Source organism: Chiroxiphia lanceolata, chromosome 21, assembly GCF_009829145.1.
Source record: "Chiroxiphia lanceolata isolate bChiLan1 chromosome 21, bChiLan1.pri, whole genome shotgun sequence".
In the NCBI taxonomy this organism is placed as follows: Eukaryota; Metazoa; Chordata; class Aves; order Passeriformes; family Pipridae; genus Chiroxiphia; species Chiroxiphia lanceolata.
Window position 1 is genome coordinate 2,327,627 of NC_045657.1, and position 16,244 is coordinate 2,343,870.

The 16,244-nt window shown below is 47.2% G+C and overlaps 2 protein-coding genes across 14 annotated transcripts in view; one reads left to right on the forward strand and one right to left on the reverse strand.

Annotated features, from left to right (window-relative positions):
- Nucleotides 1-7,470, forward strand: part of KCNT1 (potassium sodium-activated channel subfamily T member 1) — an 81,522-nt gene extending 74,052 nt beyond the window's left edge. For 5 of the 10 annotated variants that reach the window (XM_032708284.1, XM_032708288.1, XM_032708289.1 and 2 more), the window contains 3 exons: nucleotides 844-906; nucleotides 3,411-3,495; nucleotides 3,962-4,082. In XM_032708284.1, coding sequence (XP_032564175.1) covers nucleotides 844-906; nucleotides 3,411-3,495; nucleotides 3,962-4,082 — 269 coding nt within the window. Of the gene's footprint in view, nucleotides 1-843; nucleotides 907-3,410; nucleotides 3,496-3,961 lie in introns of all 10 variants that reach the window. The other 5 variants (XM_032708285.1, XM_032708286.1, XM_032708283.1 and 2 more) reach the window with 3 other exon arrangements.
- A 5,498-nt stretch (nucleotides 7,471-12,968) lies between these two features.
- CAMSAP1 (calmodulin regulated spectrin associated protein 1) overlaps nucleotides 12,969-16,244 on the reverse strand; it is a 34,159-nt gene continuing 30,883 nt past the window's right edge. For all 4 annotated transcript variants that reach the window (XM_032708294.1, XM_032708295.1, XM_032708296.1 and 1 more), the window contains 6 exons: nucleotides 16,092-16,228; nucleotides 15,794-16,002; nucleotides 15,605-15,707; nucleotides 15,135-15,250; nucleotides 14,802-14,920; nucleotides 12,969-14,504 (listed from right to left, as the gene is read on the reverse strand). In XM_032708294.1, coding sequence (XP_032564185.1) covers nucleotides 14,202-14,504; nucleotides 14,802-14,920; nucleotides 15,135-15,250; nucleotides 15,605-15,707; nucleotides 15,794-16,002; nucleotides 16,092-16,228 — 987 coding nt within the window. In that variant the 3' untranslated portion in view covers nucleotides 12,969-14,201. The remainder of the gene's footprint in view (nucleotides 14,505-14,801; nucleotides 14,921-15,134; nucleotides 15,251-15,604; nucleotides 15,708-15,793; nucleotides 16,003-16,091; nucleotides 16,229-16,244) is intronic.

Below are 16,244 nucleotides of genomic sequence, written 5' to 3' on the forward strand. Positions count from 1 at the left end.
AGAGAGTCCCTCCACCCCACGCCGACCCCTGCCCGCACTCAGGCTGGCACTGAGCCCCAGCTGGGATGGGAGCTGGTTTTGGGATGTTTGGGGGGTGGGATCCCTCTTTTCCCATCTTGGCTTTAGGTACATGAAAGAGGAGGAGAGTATGTAAAGTGCAGTGCAGGGGGATTTGGAGTGGAGGGCCCAGGGGCTGGCTGTGGGTGTCACCAGCCTTCCCAGGGAGGGAGGCAGGAGAGCCAGCTTGAGGTGGCATGGAGGGAGCACAGGGAATGCCAAGCAAGAGCTTTCAGTGCTGTATCCCCCTCTCTTTTTTCCCTACATTCCTGGTCCCAAAAGTTTCTGCTGTAGTTTCAGGGGGGCTGCCTGGCCTTGGTGAGGCTTCCCAGGGGCCACCCCACCATCAGCCCCACTGGGGTGCTCAGGGCACATCCTGGGGTTTAGATCAGAGTTGGCATCCTTGTCCTGGAAAATTTCAGTGAAAGCAAACTGGGGGATCTCTGGCAGGAGAAGAGGCAGTGGGGGAGTGCAGGACCCACATCCCATCGGGGTGGGACAGGACCAGGGCACTGGGGCACCCTCAACTCCCTGGCCCCTGTGGCACCTCTGCACCCAGCGGTGCTGGGGCTGTCTGTGTGTTGTCCCCACGTGTCACCGTCAGTGTCTGGCCACTCGTGGTGTTTTGGAAGCACACGTTGCTCTGCCTTCTGCCCCTCTCCTTTTTCTTTTGCTCATGTTATCGCTGCAGCGCAGGAGCTCGTCTCTGATATTGCCGAACCATGGCTTGCTGACCTCTCTCTCTCTCTCTGTTTATGTCTGTGCCTTTCCCTGTATGTTCTGTAGAGGATGTAGCAAATTTAACAGCCAGTGATGTGATGAATCGGGTAAACCTGGGATATTTGCAAGGTAATTCCCTTTCCCTGGGAGTCCCGCGTGACTCATGGCGTGCAGCGTACAACAAGATCATGCCAGCTAAGCCCAAACCTCACCCTTGCCAGTTTTCACCTTAGATCCCCGAGCTTTTCAGCACTAATTTGTTGGGTGGCTTTGGAAATCAAAGGACTGGCCTGTAGTGGTGGTGCAAACTCAGGGCTTTGCTAAATCAGGGAGACAGAAACCTCAGGGACCCTTTTCTGGTTGAATTCCTACAGGGAAATCACAGCCCTCGCTGTCTCTATCAGAACCCTCCCCCCATGGCTCTGCAAGGTGGCTTTGGGCTGTGAGGCCAGTGGCAGTTTGAGGAGGGGACGAGCACAGCAGAGCTGCCTGCGCATGTCGTGATGAGCTGCTGGAGCTCCTGCACCTTGGTGCATGTGGGTCAGCCCCAGGGGCAAGGCACCCCTTCAAAATCCCTTTGCACCCCTCGGTTTGCCCCCCTGGACCCCTCTCCAGCATTGGCAGACCCTGTTTTCTGACTGGGCTCAGCACGAGGTGCCACCGGTGCTGCAGCTGCTCTGGTCACCTTGTTGGGGTCTGCAGGAGCTGAGGGGCGTTTGCATCGTTTTCATCTTTACACCACGGTGTGACGTGCCCTGGAGAGGCCCCTTTTTCCTGCAGCAGCCCTGAGCTTAGCAATAGTCCAACCCAGCTGTATTTTTGGCTTCACTAGGCCACGCTTAAGGTGAAACGTTGGCATTTTCCTGTAAAGTGTGTCCTTCATCAGAGAGGCAGCCCCAGCTGGGGCTCATGGAAGCCCCACTCCAGCAGAGTATATTGCCCTGGGCGCTGGGATGATGGAGCAATATACTTGGTGTGCTCAGAGTGCCTGGCTTGGCTGCATGGGGGTCAGGAAAAGGTGCTTCCATGGAGCAGGGAAACCTGCCGTGAGCCAGGGCCCTCCCACCTCCCGTCATGTCAAACCCCATGTCTGCCATGGGGTCCCAGGGTCTGTGTGCCCCCCTTGCCCCAGCATTGCCACCCCTGTCCCTGTCTCACTGTCAGGCTGGGCACTGGGATGGCCAAAGGTCCAGGGACTGGGGCCGGACACCCTGGCACAGGTCGGGGGTCCCACACAGCATCTTCCTGCCCAGCTACAGCACCTTCTGTGGCCTCAGAGGTGCCAGGGATGTGTCTGAGGAGCAAAACGAGGGTCTGGTGTCCCCCTGCAAGCGTGTGGTCCCTGCCTGGGGTGCCCCGGGGTTGGTCTGGACACGTCCTGGCAAAGGCAGCTCAGGAGGAACCTGTTTGCACCCCTGTGCTGGGTGGCTGTGGAGGCTGGAGCTGCTGTGGCTCATCCCACAGCTGGAGAAAAGCCCCACTTCAAAGGTTTCACCCCAGTGCTGGGGCTGAAGAGCAGCTGGGCCACCCCCCCCGTGCCAGAGTGATGGGGCACCACTGGCACTGCTGTGGCAGGAGACTCCGGCTGTACCCTCCACGGGGCAGGGCAGCCTTTGACAGGGGGACCCCTCACCCCAGGCAGGGGCACAGCAGGGATGGGGTGGTGGGAGCAGCAGGACAGGGAGCCGGGAGCTGCCCCCCCCCAGCCCGGAGTTGATGCTGATCCCAGATCCTGGTCCTGCTGCCCCCAAACCGAGCTCCATTTTCTGGGATCATCAAACACCAAGGTCTTTCCAAAAGAGGCATCCCAGTGACAAGCCTTGCAGTGAGCTGGTGTCCCGCCGTGCTCCTCACGCTGCCCCGGCGTCCATCTGTCCGTCCCCTCTCCATCCTGTCCATCGACACCCATCACCCCGTCTGGAAACCGTGTTCTCTGTCGCAGCTTCCCCCCCCTCCTGGCCGCCCGCAGCCTCGCACCCCCATCCATTTCACCATGATCTTGTTCTTGGCTATTTCGGGAAGCGCAGGGGCCCCGCCTGGCATCGTGGATGTCCGTGGCTGCAGCTCTTGGTGGCCCCGAGCCCCCCCGGGAGGTCACTGTGGTTCAGAGCCGTCCCCAAATGGCATCAACGTCTCTGAAACTCCACGGGGGCAGTTTCCCTTGGGCAGGGGAAAGAATTAATCCTGTTGCTGGATTGATGCTAAATTGAGTCATTGAAGAAGGGGGAGAGGTGGGCAGAGTGTTTTTGTGGCCCCGGGGGGGTTTGGCTGCCCTGATGCAGTCTTGGACTTGTGCTGTACCTAACGCAGCAGGACTAACCTGTTCCCTCTTTTGCACTGAACCAAGGTAAGACATCTCACTTTATTCTGGGGGGGAGTGGGGACTTTGAGGAGTTACATCTGTCAGTCCCCTGGGCCGTGCTGTGGCAGGGGAGAGGCTGGGGAGGAGTGGAGGGAGGTGGCAGTGACATTCTTGGTGCTCTCCCGCTGGCAGTGCCATTGCCCACGGCTTTTCCCAGTGAAGGGACCCCTTTGCTGGGGGAGCAGGGGCCAGGACAGTGTCTGTCAGCATGTCTGTTGGGGTGTCTGTCGGGATGTCCCTCCCTCACCAGCCCTTTCCCCTCCTCTCACAGATGAGATGAACGACCACCAGAACACCCTGTCCTACGTCCTGATCAACCCTCCCCCGGACACGCGGCTGGAGCTCAACGACATCGTGTAGGTGTTGCCCCCACCCACCTGTGGGCTCCCTGTGCCCCCAGACTAACCACAGTGCCCTGGGGTAACCCCCACTGCCTTGCTTTCCATGATTTCTCATAAATGCCTGCAGGTTTTGGCTCCTTCCCAGGCCATTCCCCCTCCCAGTGTTCCAGTGCCCAAACCACTGCAGCCCCAGCAACGTGGAGCTTTTCCTTTGGCTTTTGCCACTGTGCAGCTCCAGGAGGAACACCTCCTGATTATTAATTGTATTACTTTATGGCATTTTTTTTAACAGCTATTACTATTTAACACCTATTATTTTAACAGCTGCCCTGCTCTGCAAGCAGCAGCTCCCAGCACGGCACCGTGGGGGCACATCCCTGCCTCAGGGCTGGGCCAGACCCCAATTCCGGGCTCACACAGCTCCCTCCTGGTACTGGGGAGCTAGGAGGTCCCAGAGGTGTAACCAAGCCGTGCCTTGCAGGTACCTGATCCGCTCCGACCCGCTGGCCCACGTGGCCAACGACGGCCACAGCCGCAAGAGCAGCTGCAGCAACAAGCTGGGCTCCAGCAACCCCGAAACGCGCGACGAGACCCAGCTGTGAGCGGCCCCCCCGCACCCAGAGCCCCCGCCAGGGCCACAGGGCTCCGGGACAGGCGGCGGAGAAGAGGCCGGGGGGGCCGGAGGAAGGCCATGGCCAGCCTGGCTCTGCGCCGTGGGAGGGACGCCCGGAGCCCCGGGAGGGGCGGGACAGCCGGACAGACCCATGGCTGGACAGAGCCACAGCCAGACAGAGCCACGGCTGGACAGAGCCACGGCCGGACAGACCCACGGCTGGACAGACCCATGGCCGGACAGACCCCCAGCCGGCGGCAGCGCCCCATGGATTTTAACTTTTTATACCGATACCGCAACTAGTGAGCGAGTCGGCGCGGGGGCCGGGGGGACGTGACCGAGCCCAGTGCCCCCGCGGAGCAGGGCTGGGTCTGGTGTTGCCCCACAAGGGGCACGTTGGTTGTCTTGGGTGGGGCTGGTCAATGCGAGAGCAAAACTGCACCAAAACCCTCCTCCTCCTCCTCCTCCTTCAGCAGGTGTCCCCTGTGTCCCTAAACTTGTTCCCTTTCACCCAGCTCACGTTCGTTGCCCTCCGTTGGGTTTCTGTGCCGGGTGTCCACGCGAGGAGCGCTCAGAGCTGCGCTGGGAAGGACCCACGGGTGCCGTGGGAGGGATGGGACGGGGCAGTGCAGCCCCCACCGGTGCCATGGCAGGGGCTGCTCTGCCTCCAGCACTTTGTGTCATCTCACAAACCAAAACACGCCGAGCCCAGGTGACCAAAGCCGTGCCATCCCCACGGCAGTGCCTCCTGGCACACGTGCCCAGCCTGAGTCCCGGCTGCGGGCACGGTGCCCCTGGGTTTGTGTCCCCTAGTGCTGCTGCTGCTGCCGGGGGGATTTGGGGATCCTTGTCCTGGGGGTGGGATAGAGCAGAGTGACCAGGCCCACACATCTCTGGCTGTGGTGTTTTGATAGCTCAGCTCAGCCCTTTCCCCTCCATCCAGGAGCAGATTGGGCTCCAACTCCCCCCATTTGTCCCAGTCATGGCTTTTTGTCCTTCCCCTCCCTGAAGTCACAGATCAATAACACCATTAAGGCAGCGGGTTCTGCCTGTTCCCCCCTCACCCCCCCTCACCCCCCAGCAGCTCCAGCCATCCCTGTTTGACTTTATCCCCCCATCCCCATGGCTTTGCCTGCAGCAGAGGTGCATGAACGTCCAGCATCGCCCACCCGCGGGGACCCGGCGGCAGCGGAGGCACCAGATGTGTTTTCCATCTATTTTTGCACACATGGAAAGGGTTTATTTGCCTGCCAAGCGACTGACCGAGGCAGGGTTAACTTTATATACTTTCGTGTTCGTATCTTAAAAACTCCAATGTGGTTTCTTTTTTGTTTGTTTGTTTTAACAAGAAGCCTGGAAAGCACAACATGGCCGTGAAATCCCATCAGCATCCAGCTGAACGGTTTGTTGCCATTAACGTTCACTGTTTGCTCCCCAGGACACCCCCCCAAAATGTTTACAAAAAAAAAAAAAAGAAAAAAACCCCAAAACCTGCTTAAAATGACAGTTTTTAACAGTTGGGGGGAGATGCCCTGGGGCAGCCCCAGCCCATGGGGATGTGCTGCCCGTCCTGCCCGTGGCGTTGAGGGAGAATTGGGGATGCCCAGGGTAGGACCTGTGCCAAGGTAGGACCTTGAGAAGGTGTTGAGAGAGACCTGCTGTGCCTGGATGGGGTTTTTGGGGTCCATTTTTTTATTATTTACTGTTGTTTTTTCCTGAAGTGCTGGTCAGGAGGCCCTGGGTGATGGCACATCCTGGGCTTGGAGAGGCACCCCAGGGAAAAGCAAAGTCCAACCCTCCCACTCCACTGAGCTCTGAGCACAAACAGAACTGTCTTTAATGTTTTTTAGGGGTTGTTTTATTGCCTTTTTTTTCCTTTTTTTTTTTCAATTATTAATTTTGTATCTACTTGGTTAAGGCAGATTCATGTTTTATTTATTTCTGCTCGTAGCTTCACGTGCCAAATCTGTCATTCCAAATGAAAAAAAAAAAAAGGGCAAAAAGTGGGAGGGGTTGAAGTACTAGAATACACGTTGGCTCTGTGTTAATGTAAAGCCTCAAGATGCTCAGATCACCCCAAAAATGCTTCGTTGAGCATGAATTGCCTACATTTGAGACAGAGCATTTTCCAAACCCCACGATTCCAAGGGACAGTGGAACAAAGCAGGGTTGCAGGTTTAAAAAGAAGCCCAGATCCCAAATAAAATAACAGATGTGATTATCTGCATTTGTTTACTCAGAATATACGATTTTTAGGTGGGTATTTTTGTTTGACTGGCTGCTGCGGGGCAGGACAGGGTGAGCACAGTGTTGGTGGGTGTGGAGAAGCAGAGCTCCTCAGCTAAACCCTCTCATTTCAAGGCACTTAAATTCCTTAAAAAAACCCTTAAATTACTTTAAATTTCACTCCCCAACCCCAGGCAGCCAGGTCAGCCATGTGGCCCAGTCCCTGTTCCAGAGGCTCCATCCTCTCCTCCCTCACCAGGCACACGAGGTCCTTCCTTAATCCCAGGAGATAAATCAGCCTCAGAGGAAGACACAAACCAAAAGGACTAAAGGCTCTCCACGGCTTGTGATCCTCCCAAAACACCCTCAATATTCCCGTATTTTGACAATGGCCAGTGTATAAATCCCTGGATTCCAGGCGGGCGCTCCCTGTTCCACAGGGTTGTTCTTCCTGCGGTGTAAAATTCCGGCCAAACTCCTCCAGGGATGGAGGAACAACCCCCTGTAGATATTCACCCATGGGCAAGGCAAGTCTGAGAACCAAGGGGTAATTTTTTTTTTCTAGTTCTTTAGCCTCAGTTATGATACTAATGTAAAAACAGAAGTATTTTATTTTTTTAATGGAGCAGCGACAGGAGTCATTTCTGTTTGGGAGAGGAGCACAAGGACCTTCCACGGATGGTTGTTGCTTCCAACCACTTGGAAAAAACCTGATTTTTCTGAAGGCAATGGTTGTGCTCCAGTGCAGAGGCAGGACAGGCCCTGGGGAGCTGCAGAAACGAGGACAGCTGGGATCTTTTGGGGTTTTCCAGCAGCATGTTACGTGTCCACTAACGCCCGATACGCTCAATATGGACTAAATCCATATATCCTGCATTAAATATTACAAGTATATTTATTTCCTGTTATACCCCTTTTTATTTAATCTCTCTAGAACATGTCGTTTGTATTCCAAGGTCGGCTCCTGCATGGAATTTTTTTAGCAGCAACAAGCAGGTGAAACTCCCGTCTTTCCTCTCGGAGACCGAATTTTGGGAGCTGTTCCGGGACGCAGCCAAGGGGAGAGGGTTTTGTACAATTATTGTGAAGATGCTTCACATTTCTGTAAAGATAAATGAAAATAAAAGAGCTGCATGCAGCAACAGGACAGACTGCTGTTGGATTTTTTTTTTCTTTTTTTATTTTTTTTTCCTGGGAGCAAACATCAGTTTTAAAATCCAGGGCAAAATGAGCCTCAAATCAGCTCCTCCAAGCCTGGGACGCAGCAAAACTTTATTTTTTAGCCTCAGCTTTTAAAGCTCTTCATGCCTGAATGCATAAAGGACATCTTAGATTGCCTGGTGTGATACAGCAGCAGTTAAAAATAATTTAATTTATTTAATTCTAATTTTCTGTGATTTAATAAATGAATTAAATGTTGTGAGTATTTAACTAAGGGGGCTTTTTTTACTGATGTTGTTCTTCTACCTCCCAACACTCAGAAATGTTTCACTGACTCCACAGTTGCCATTATTTCCAGAAAAAAAAAAAAAAAGCAACCCACAAACACTTTTAGAACATGCTCCACCCATACCCAGAGATTTTAACCTGGAGATCCAATGCAGGTAAGCAGAGAGTGGTTTTATTAAACATTTTAAGCAAATACTGCAAAAATCTATTTATTTAAAATCATACAGAAGGGCACAAACAACATCCCTTAACCAGGGAAGAGAATTCTGGGATTAACAGATGAGTGAGAAAGCTGGAAGTGAATCTACCCAAGGCAAACAGGGAGAAATCCCTGTTAAATGACTTTTTAATTATCAGCTTTAAACAGGACAGATCTGGACAGGGAGAACAAATTCCTCTCAGTTTTCCAGGATAATTATTGCACCCAAAATCAGGTAATTTTAACACCACAGACAGCAGCTCTTGCTGCATAAAACCCCATTCCAGGCTGCAGAACAGGATTTAAAATAATGTACAAAGGGCCTTCTGAGCTTCTCAGCAGTGGGTTCTTTATCTTGCTGCATCTTTTCCTCTTGCTTTGCCTTCCACAGCAACAGACTCAGTAAAAGAAGAGGAAACAACACTGGAAAGTGAAAAAAAATCCATTTAAAACTCTGCCTCAGCTGGAAAAAAAAAAATAAGCTTCTAACACTGGAAACTTCTTGTGTAAGAAAAATATTACTAAAATTACATTAGTAAAATATTACTAAAATTACATTAAAAATCCTGGTGCTGATGGGGCTGGGAAATAAAAAAGGAAAGCAAATCAGGAAAGGATTTTTTTTTTTTTTATTTTATTTTGCTGTAAATTTGGGGTTTTCGAGTTATTCCCTGGAAGACAAAGAGCAGGAAGAAATGGGGATTTTCTTTGCCAAGGTTTCCACATCAAGCCAAGGTAATTCTGGGAGATTTGTTTGCTTCAACCCCTTTTTCCCAGTGCCTCATCTGAATGTGAACAAATGCTGTATATTGAATTTTTAATCATCCCTTTTAATCAGTTTAAGACACTTCCCCAGAGTTGTGTTTTTTGGTTGGTTTTTTTTTTTTTTTTTTTTTTTTTCCCTCCTAAAATAAATTTGTTCTTTCTGAACAAGTTCAGAGGGATGGAGCAAAAAACTCTTGACAGGATTTCTTGACCAAGATGAAAGTAAATTTATATTTGGCCCAGATAAGGAAATAAATTCAGCCTGTAATTTTTACAACAGGAATGTGCCCATGGTGAGCATTCAGAGGGAAGGAAGGGCATAAAATGAGTCTTTCCATTTCTGGAATTTATCTTTATGCCATCCAGGCTGTGTTTTATGTAATTCAATTATATTTAATATCATTTCAGGGACTGAATTGTATTTCTGTCACTTATTCTCTCCAAATATTGAGGAATTCTCTGTCTGGGGACAAGAACAGCTGATTGTGAGATTTGGGATCATTTTATGAACTGAAAAAAAAAAAAAAAACCCAACCCCAAAAAGCAGCATTTTAATTAAGAAATCTTTTCACTTAATTTGTGAATGTCCCAAGAAGGGACATTCCTGGAGGAATCTTCCCATCCCTGCAGGAATCTCCCCATCCAAGGTTTTTAAATTTGGTTTCTTCTTCCCAAGAGAGTTGAACTTAGCATTTGGAAGAGAAGAGCAAAAAAGGCACCTTTTCACACTCTCACTGGAAACTCAAAATCTTCAACCCCCCAAAAACCAGAAGGAGCCTCAAAGCACCTGCAAGAGAAAGCTCAGAACCCTCAGGGAAATATTTTCTTTTTTTAATATTTTTATATTGACAATGTTGCCAAACAAAATCAAAGAAAAAAAATGATTTTTTTTTTTACTTACTACACAGTAAGAGAAGTCCAGTGTCCGAGCAGTGATCTCAAATTAATTGGGGAATATATTTATTTTCATGGTGTGAAAGTTCCTCCTGTAATTCTGGTGTGTTTGTCCTGATGATTTGTGGGAGATTTATGTGTTTTTTATCAAAAAAACCAATTAAATTCACCCTTTTCTTAGTTCCTGAAGCACGTGAGAGAGGTGGATTAATCAAAAATAAGCTTCATGTTTTGCCCTCTCACAGTAGACAGTGTTTTATGATACAACTTTGGCTGCTGCAAAAACCTAAATTCATCCCTGGAAATTTTAAATATATCATCATATAAATGTAACAACAAAATAATTACAGAGGTGAGAATAAACAATTTTTTTTCTCCCTTTTTTTTAATACTCAGGTTTCATAAATATAATTAACCAGCAGAACATCTGCTCAACTTGAGGACAAGAATTCCAATTTTTTGGCTTTAATGATGTATTGATCAAATACATCATTACATGAAAATATTGTATATTTTCAATTGATGAAAATACACCTGAGTGGACCACGGGAATATCCCCATTTCCAACTGGCCACTTACCAGAAGCACAGAAAAACACCCCCCCCAAAATCCTTCAGAGATTTCTTCAGTTCTGCAGCAAAAAAATGGTATAAAAATCTCTCCAAAATCCTCTTTCTGGAGTGATGTCCTTCATCCAAAGGCTGAATTTGCAGATTTGGCAGATCCTGAGCCCCAAAATCCTACCCTGGGACTCACCCCCTGCATCCCCCTCACCTGCTTACAATTAATTCCATTTACAGCCCTAATTAACTGCAAACCAGTTAATAAAGCTAATAAAATAAATAAAGCTAATAAAGTTAATAAAATAAGCCCAGCATGGATAATAACAATCCACATCCCTAAGGAGTGGTGCATTCCAGGTGTGGTCAGCAGGTACCAAATTCCGGGATAGTCCAGAGGGAAGACGACACGTCTTGTTTAAACAATAAATTAAATAAAATACAAAGTGAAAGGGGGGGGTTGGGGTGTTCTGACACTGCCCCAGTGATCAGTTCTGAAGATTTGTTGGAGGGAAAAGCAAATGAAAAGGCAAATTTAAGTCCTGAGAACTCACTTGTGTTACTTTTACTTTAAATTACAGCTTTAAACAGGTTGTAGGAAGTGAAAACTCCAGATTTCTACACTCAACTCCCCAGCGTAGTGAGGACAAAAATCAGATTTATTTTCTTTGCACACTCAACCTTTCCAGCAGCCCCAGTGTAGCTTTATTAAGGTGTTAAAAATAAGGCAGTATTTTCAAAATTAAGATTATTCTTGAACTCTTCCTCCAGCAGAGCAGGATGAAGATGAGACAAGGACACGTCAACTACAAACACAAAGAGCACGAGGAACACACAGACTGATGGATGAGAGCTTGAGAAAAAGAAATTGCACTTAAAAGCACTTTAAAGATGTACATTCTTGTATTTGTTATGTGGGAGAAACTAATTAAAAAAAAATCAAGAGAGGTCAGAGGCAGAGCTCCCACTTTCTGCTCCTCCCAGGAAGCACAACCAGAACCTCTGTGAGCAGCTGGAAGCTGGTTTTTTATCCAGAGGGAACAACCCCTGGCTCCAACTAATCCTGGGGAAAACCAAGCTCAACAAACAGCTTAAGCTGCAAGTCACCAAATTAATTCTGTTTATCTACAGCTGATAATTCTGTTTCTCCAGGGAGGGAACAGGTAATTCCCACACATTTCACTGTCAGGGTATTTTATTTGCACTCTGCTCTCCAGTGGCTCTGGAAGGACAAAATCCCGTGTTCTCAGCAGTGACATCAGCAAATCATCACCATTCTCCCCTGAGTTACTGGGGCACAGATCACCTCATTATTCCTACACCTGGTTTTTTCAGTCATTAAAAGTGAGGGATTGAGTAGGATGTCACTGAAGCCACAGTCAGAAATCCTCTGCCTTCAGAATTCCATAAAATCAACCCCAAAGTCAGCACTAACAAAGCTCTGGAGTCACAGTCCTGCAACCACGTTTTCCCCTGAGCTGACACCCAGCAGTGAACACACCCTCAAGTGGAAATTTGGAATTATCCAAAAACTTTCTGTAAGAAAATACATCATTCTCCCTTCCACAAAACACTGTCTGCCTTTGCCCCCACATTCCCTGCACATTCACCCACAAATTCTATCCTGTTCTTACAAGCTTCTCTCTCTCTCCCTGTGTTCAGACTAATACACTTTATTCCTTGCCAAGGTATTTCAGATTAATGGGGGTTTTTTTGATAAGTATATTAAAACTCAAGATTAAATTGAGTCACTTAGAAAACCACCAAAATTCTGCCACTGACTACACAGATCAAACACCAGCAGCCAAATTCAAGAGTCTGAAGATTGATGAAATAAATCCTTATGAGGAAATAAACCCCTAAACTGCTTCCCAGTTTTCTGAAAGCCTTTTTTTTGTTCCAGTTCTTGCACACTGCAAGCAGGGTCAGGAGAAATAAGCTCTGGTCATAAAGTTATTAAAGCTCCTCCCAGGTGAAGCTTTACTGAACAGAACAGCACATCTTTAAAGCATTATTAGTTCTCTGAGGGGATGAAGTGTCACACCAACAAAAGTACACATGAAATAAAAAGGGAAATCAGTTAATGATTTTTATTAAATTTCAGTGTTTCATAAAATAAATATGGTTTATAATATCAAACAGTGAGAAATAAAGCACAAGCATGGAAAGCATGGTAACAAAAGTTACACTCATGACGGTGTTTAATACTCAGCACTTTAGAAACCATAAAGCCTTTTAATTATTTACAAGCAGCAAACTATCCAACATCATTTACAAAGTTGCAGCAGCCTAATCAGGGAGTACTGGAAGGGGGGAAAAACCATGGAGAGACCACACTGGAAGACCTTCACTTCACCCTACCTACCCAGCACTTCATTCCGTACCCTAATTCCCACTATGTACAGAACTCTCTGTAATTCCATTATCTCAGGGCTTCATAATTACACTGTCTGGAGTTCAGGGCTCATCTCGAGGATGGTGCAGGGCCTTTTGCACTCCAGAGCCACGGATTCAAGTAACACTTCAAATAAAAGTAAACATGTGCAAACCAAAGTCAGAACCTCCCTGACCCCACAGGCGGACGCGTCGGACCCACGGAGGAGCAGATTAAATTAGGGAATTGCTACAGGAACCTACTTGGAAACCAGCTGGGGCCAAGGATGAGACATGGGAGGATTTAAAAAAGAAAAAAAAAAAAGAGAGAGAAAAAAATAAAAAAAAAGGAACTGCAAATATACCCTGTTACCACAGACAAAAATTTAATCTGCTGAAACACAAAGACTTTTAAGGTCATAACTCAAGATTTAATATTTCAACATGAAAAGAAATCCAAGCCATTCGACTTATTTGGGCTTTCGAAACAAATGCAAATGTCTCTGTTTAAAAATTGTTTTCAAATGAGAAAAACAAATCAATATATATTAATATATCACCCAAAATAAAAAAACATGACACACTCTTCATTGTAGAGCATGCTGCTCATTCAGAATAAAGACAGGACAAAGAAAGTAGAATTACATTTCATGATGTAATAAAAACATTAAAATCTGTGATCATTAAGTGCACCATCGTACAGGAGTAGCGTGCTCAGAGTGGAAATGTTCTATACCTACCAGAATCCACCTTTATTAAAGCAAACAAATCTTTAGGACACTACCTGAAACTGAAATCAGTAACCACTGTGCTGCATTGCCTTGAGTTGCAGTCAGGCACGTTCCAGCTATAGCACCTGTTATGCCTCTTCATGATTGTATTCCAGAGATCTTTACATCTGTGAACAATTCTTTTATTATTATTATTTTTTTTTTTTTTTTTAGAAAAAGACTGGCTTTTGCAATCCTTGCAATGCTTATCCTAAACAGATACTGCAAGTAAACTCTGTTCTGAGCAGCACAAGTTGGGGCTTTTTTTTTTTTTTTTTTTTTTTTTCCAGAAATCTGAGAGCTGGACTTAACGTTGGCAGTAGATACAGTACAACAACTGGATGTATTAAACAGTTCCTCAAAAAAAGTCTGAAAGGAAGATTTCCCTAAAGACTGTTTAAAAAAAAAAAAAAACCCAAACCAAACCCAAAGCACTTCACCCAAGATCTGTTCAATCCTCCTACCGAAGTTCGGAGCTCGCCAACTTTTGAGAAGGACAGGAAAAAAAGGAGGGAATGAGGTGGAGAGGAGAGAGAATTAAATTATTCCCAATTTGTACCGATGAAAAGCTTCAAGTAAAAGGAAATCCACTTGTTAAAGATCTTGCTACATGCACAGTCCCTCGTCAGCCGAAAGCCACAGTAGTTATAGCATTGGGTGTAACAGCAGATTGATCATTCATAAAAAAAACACTGGCAAACGTTCCTTCATCCTCAAGAACTCGCATCCACGGTTTCTGTCCCCGAAGCTTCTTAAAAAGTGTTTATGGTTCTGCACATCTCATACCAAACGGGAGGGAAATGGTAACCACGTCTTCTCTCGCCGCGATCCCAAGCGAGCAGAGATCCCTGTCCCCAGCAGATCCTGTCCTGTCATTTCCGAGTCTGGCTCTTCTTTGGCACTGCCGGTCGCTTGGCCTGCCACAAGTGGTTATGGATGGTCAGGGCGTCCACGCTCACCGACATGGTTTTGGCTGGAATCACGTTAAACTGTTTTCTGTCCGAGCTGTACTTATAGAGTTTGTCAATCATCTTCTTGGTGATGCTCTTTGGCCCTGTTCCTGTCAGCTTGTAGATCTCCTCCGTGTCGGGGTAGTAGCAGTAAAGTGCTCGGAACTGGCAGCCGGCATCGCGGAACAAAATGATGTAGTGGTTGGCATCACATTTTTCTAGTTCCTGCATTAAAAAAAAAAAAATGAGGAAAATTCCCATATTATGCCCAGCTTCAAGCTTGCACTTAGAGCTGAATGGCTGTTCTCAGTAACTCTGATTTTCGGTCCTTTTATAAACTTACAAGGGGAACTGTAAATACGGGACCGTGTTTTCCACAAGCCCCACGGTCATGGGAAGTAAAGGATCCTCCAGTACAGGCATTTTTTAAGAAATTAAATTCATACAGCACACCAGTGGGATTATAGAATTAGCATTACAGACACATTTGATGGTGAGTGCATTAATAATTTTCATGTTTACCTCTAATATTGAATTCTTATGTGGTTCATTCACTTTTCCAGCAAGACAGCAGTGAGATATAGCATTGTGAATAATAGGCTTGTTGGATTTGCTGCTGGGCTCCTTAAATAATTTTGGACCTAGGGAAGATAAACAAGTAAAAATTATTTGTCCCGCATCTATGAACATTCATAGTGAAAAAACCCCTTGTTTTTTTCCAGAATGATTGACTTCTAGAGATATTAAACAGAACAAAAAACACCTGGCAACTCCTCACAAGTAACAGTCACATCAAACACACCACAGGGTTTTCTGACCTGGGATTCATAACAAACAAACAAATAAAACAGGCACCTGTGTATTCTGCCACTGAAGCAATAGAAGATGCTGTGGAAGCGTTTTCCCAGTCTCTCTCTGTGTTCCTGCTGGGATTTCTGCTCAGAATGGGTAAGGACTCCATTGATTCAACTCTGGGAGGGAGATAAATAAAAAAATTATATGCCAAGATTTTGGGTTTTGTCCCTCTAATCTCACATAAACTCAGCAGCTGCTGGCCCTGACTGGAACAAGCTATTCTCCCTTATCCTCCCCAGAACAGTCTGATTCTCCCTGCGAGGTATCAAAGCAAAGCTCTGACTCCTCTGGGAGAAAACAGAACAAAATTGCAAAGTCTGTATAGAACACTGGGGTTGGCAGCCACATAAAATAGATGAATTCACCAGTCACTGTGTGCCTCTGTGCCAGTGAGCTGCAGCAGGCAGCACGGAAGCCCAACACTGCTCCCTAGCACAGGAAGCAAGGAATGAAGTGCGGCCTGGCTGTACCTCTGCGAGGGGGTGCCACCGGAGTGAACACTTTCAGGCTCAGTTGTTGCTGCTGAGGCCAAAGACAGACTGGAACCAGACTGAGCACTGCTCAAATTATCAGCTGCAAAACAGAAGAGAAAGTGTCAGACACGTTTTGTTGGAGCACATCCGCAGACTCGGTGAGAGCAAACAAGCCCAGAGCCTTACGTGTGGAAGAACACTTTGTCCCTGAATCACTGTAAGACTCTTCACGATGGACCGACTTTGGCCTGGGTTTTTTGGGCTTTGATTTGGGCTTTCCAAGCCCTTGCTCCTCCAAAATTTGCTGCTGTTTTTTCCTTAGATACTCCTGCTTGATAAGTTCCCTTCGAGCCTTCTCCTCCTCTTTCCGTATCCGGTCCTCCTCAGCTTTGCGACTGAAAAGCAAACACACCGGAATGTTCAACGTGTAACAGTTTCCTCATCCTAAAGATAAAAAGAAATATTCTTTTCCAGGTATCATTACCGAGCTTCATCTCTTTTCTGTTCCACCTCAGCCTCCAGCTGCTGTTTCCGGATCCGAGCCTCCTCAGCTTTGCGCTGCTGCTTCAGCAGGAACGCCGCGCGTTTCTTGGCCAACTCATCCTCTGCCTTCTGCTCATCCTGCAAAATCCAAAGG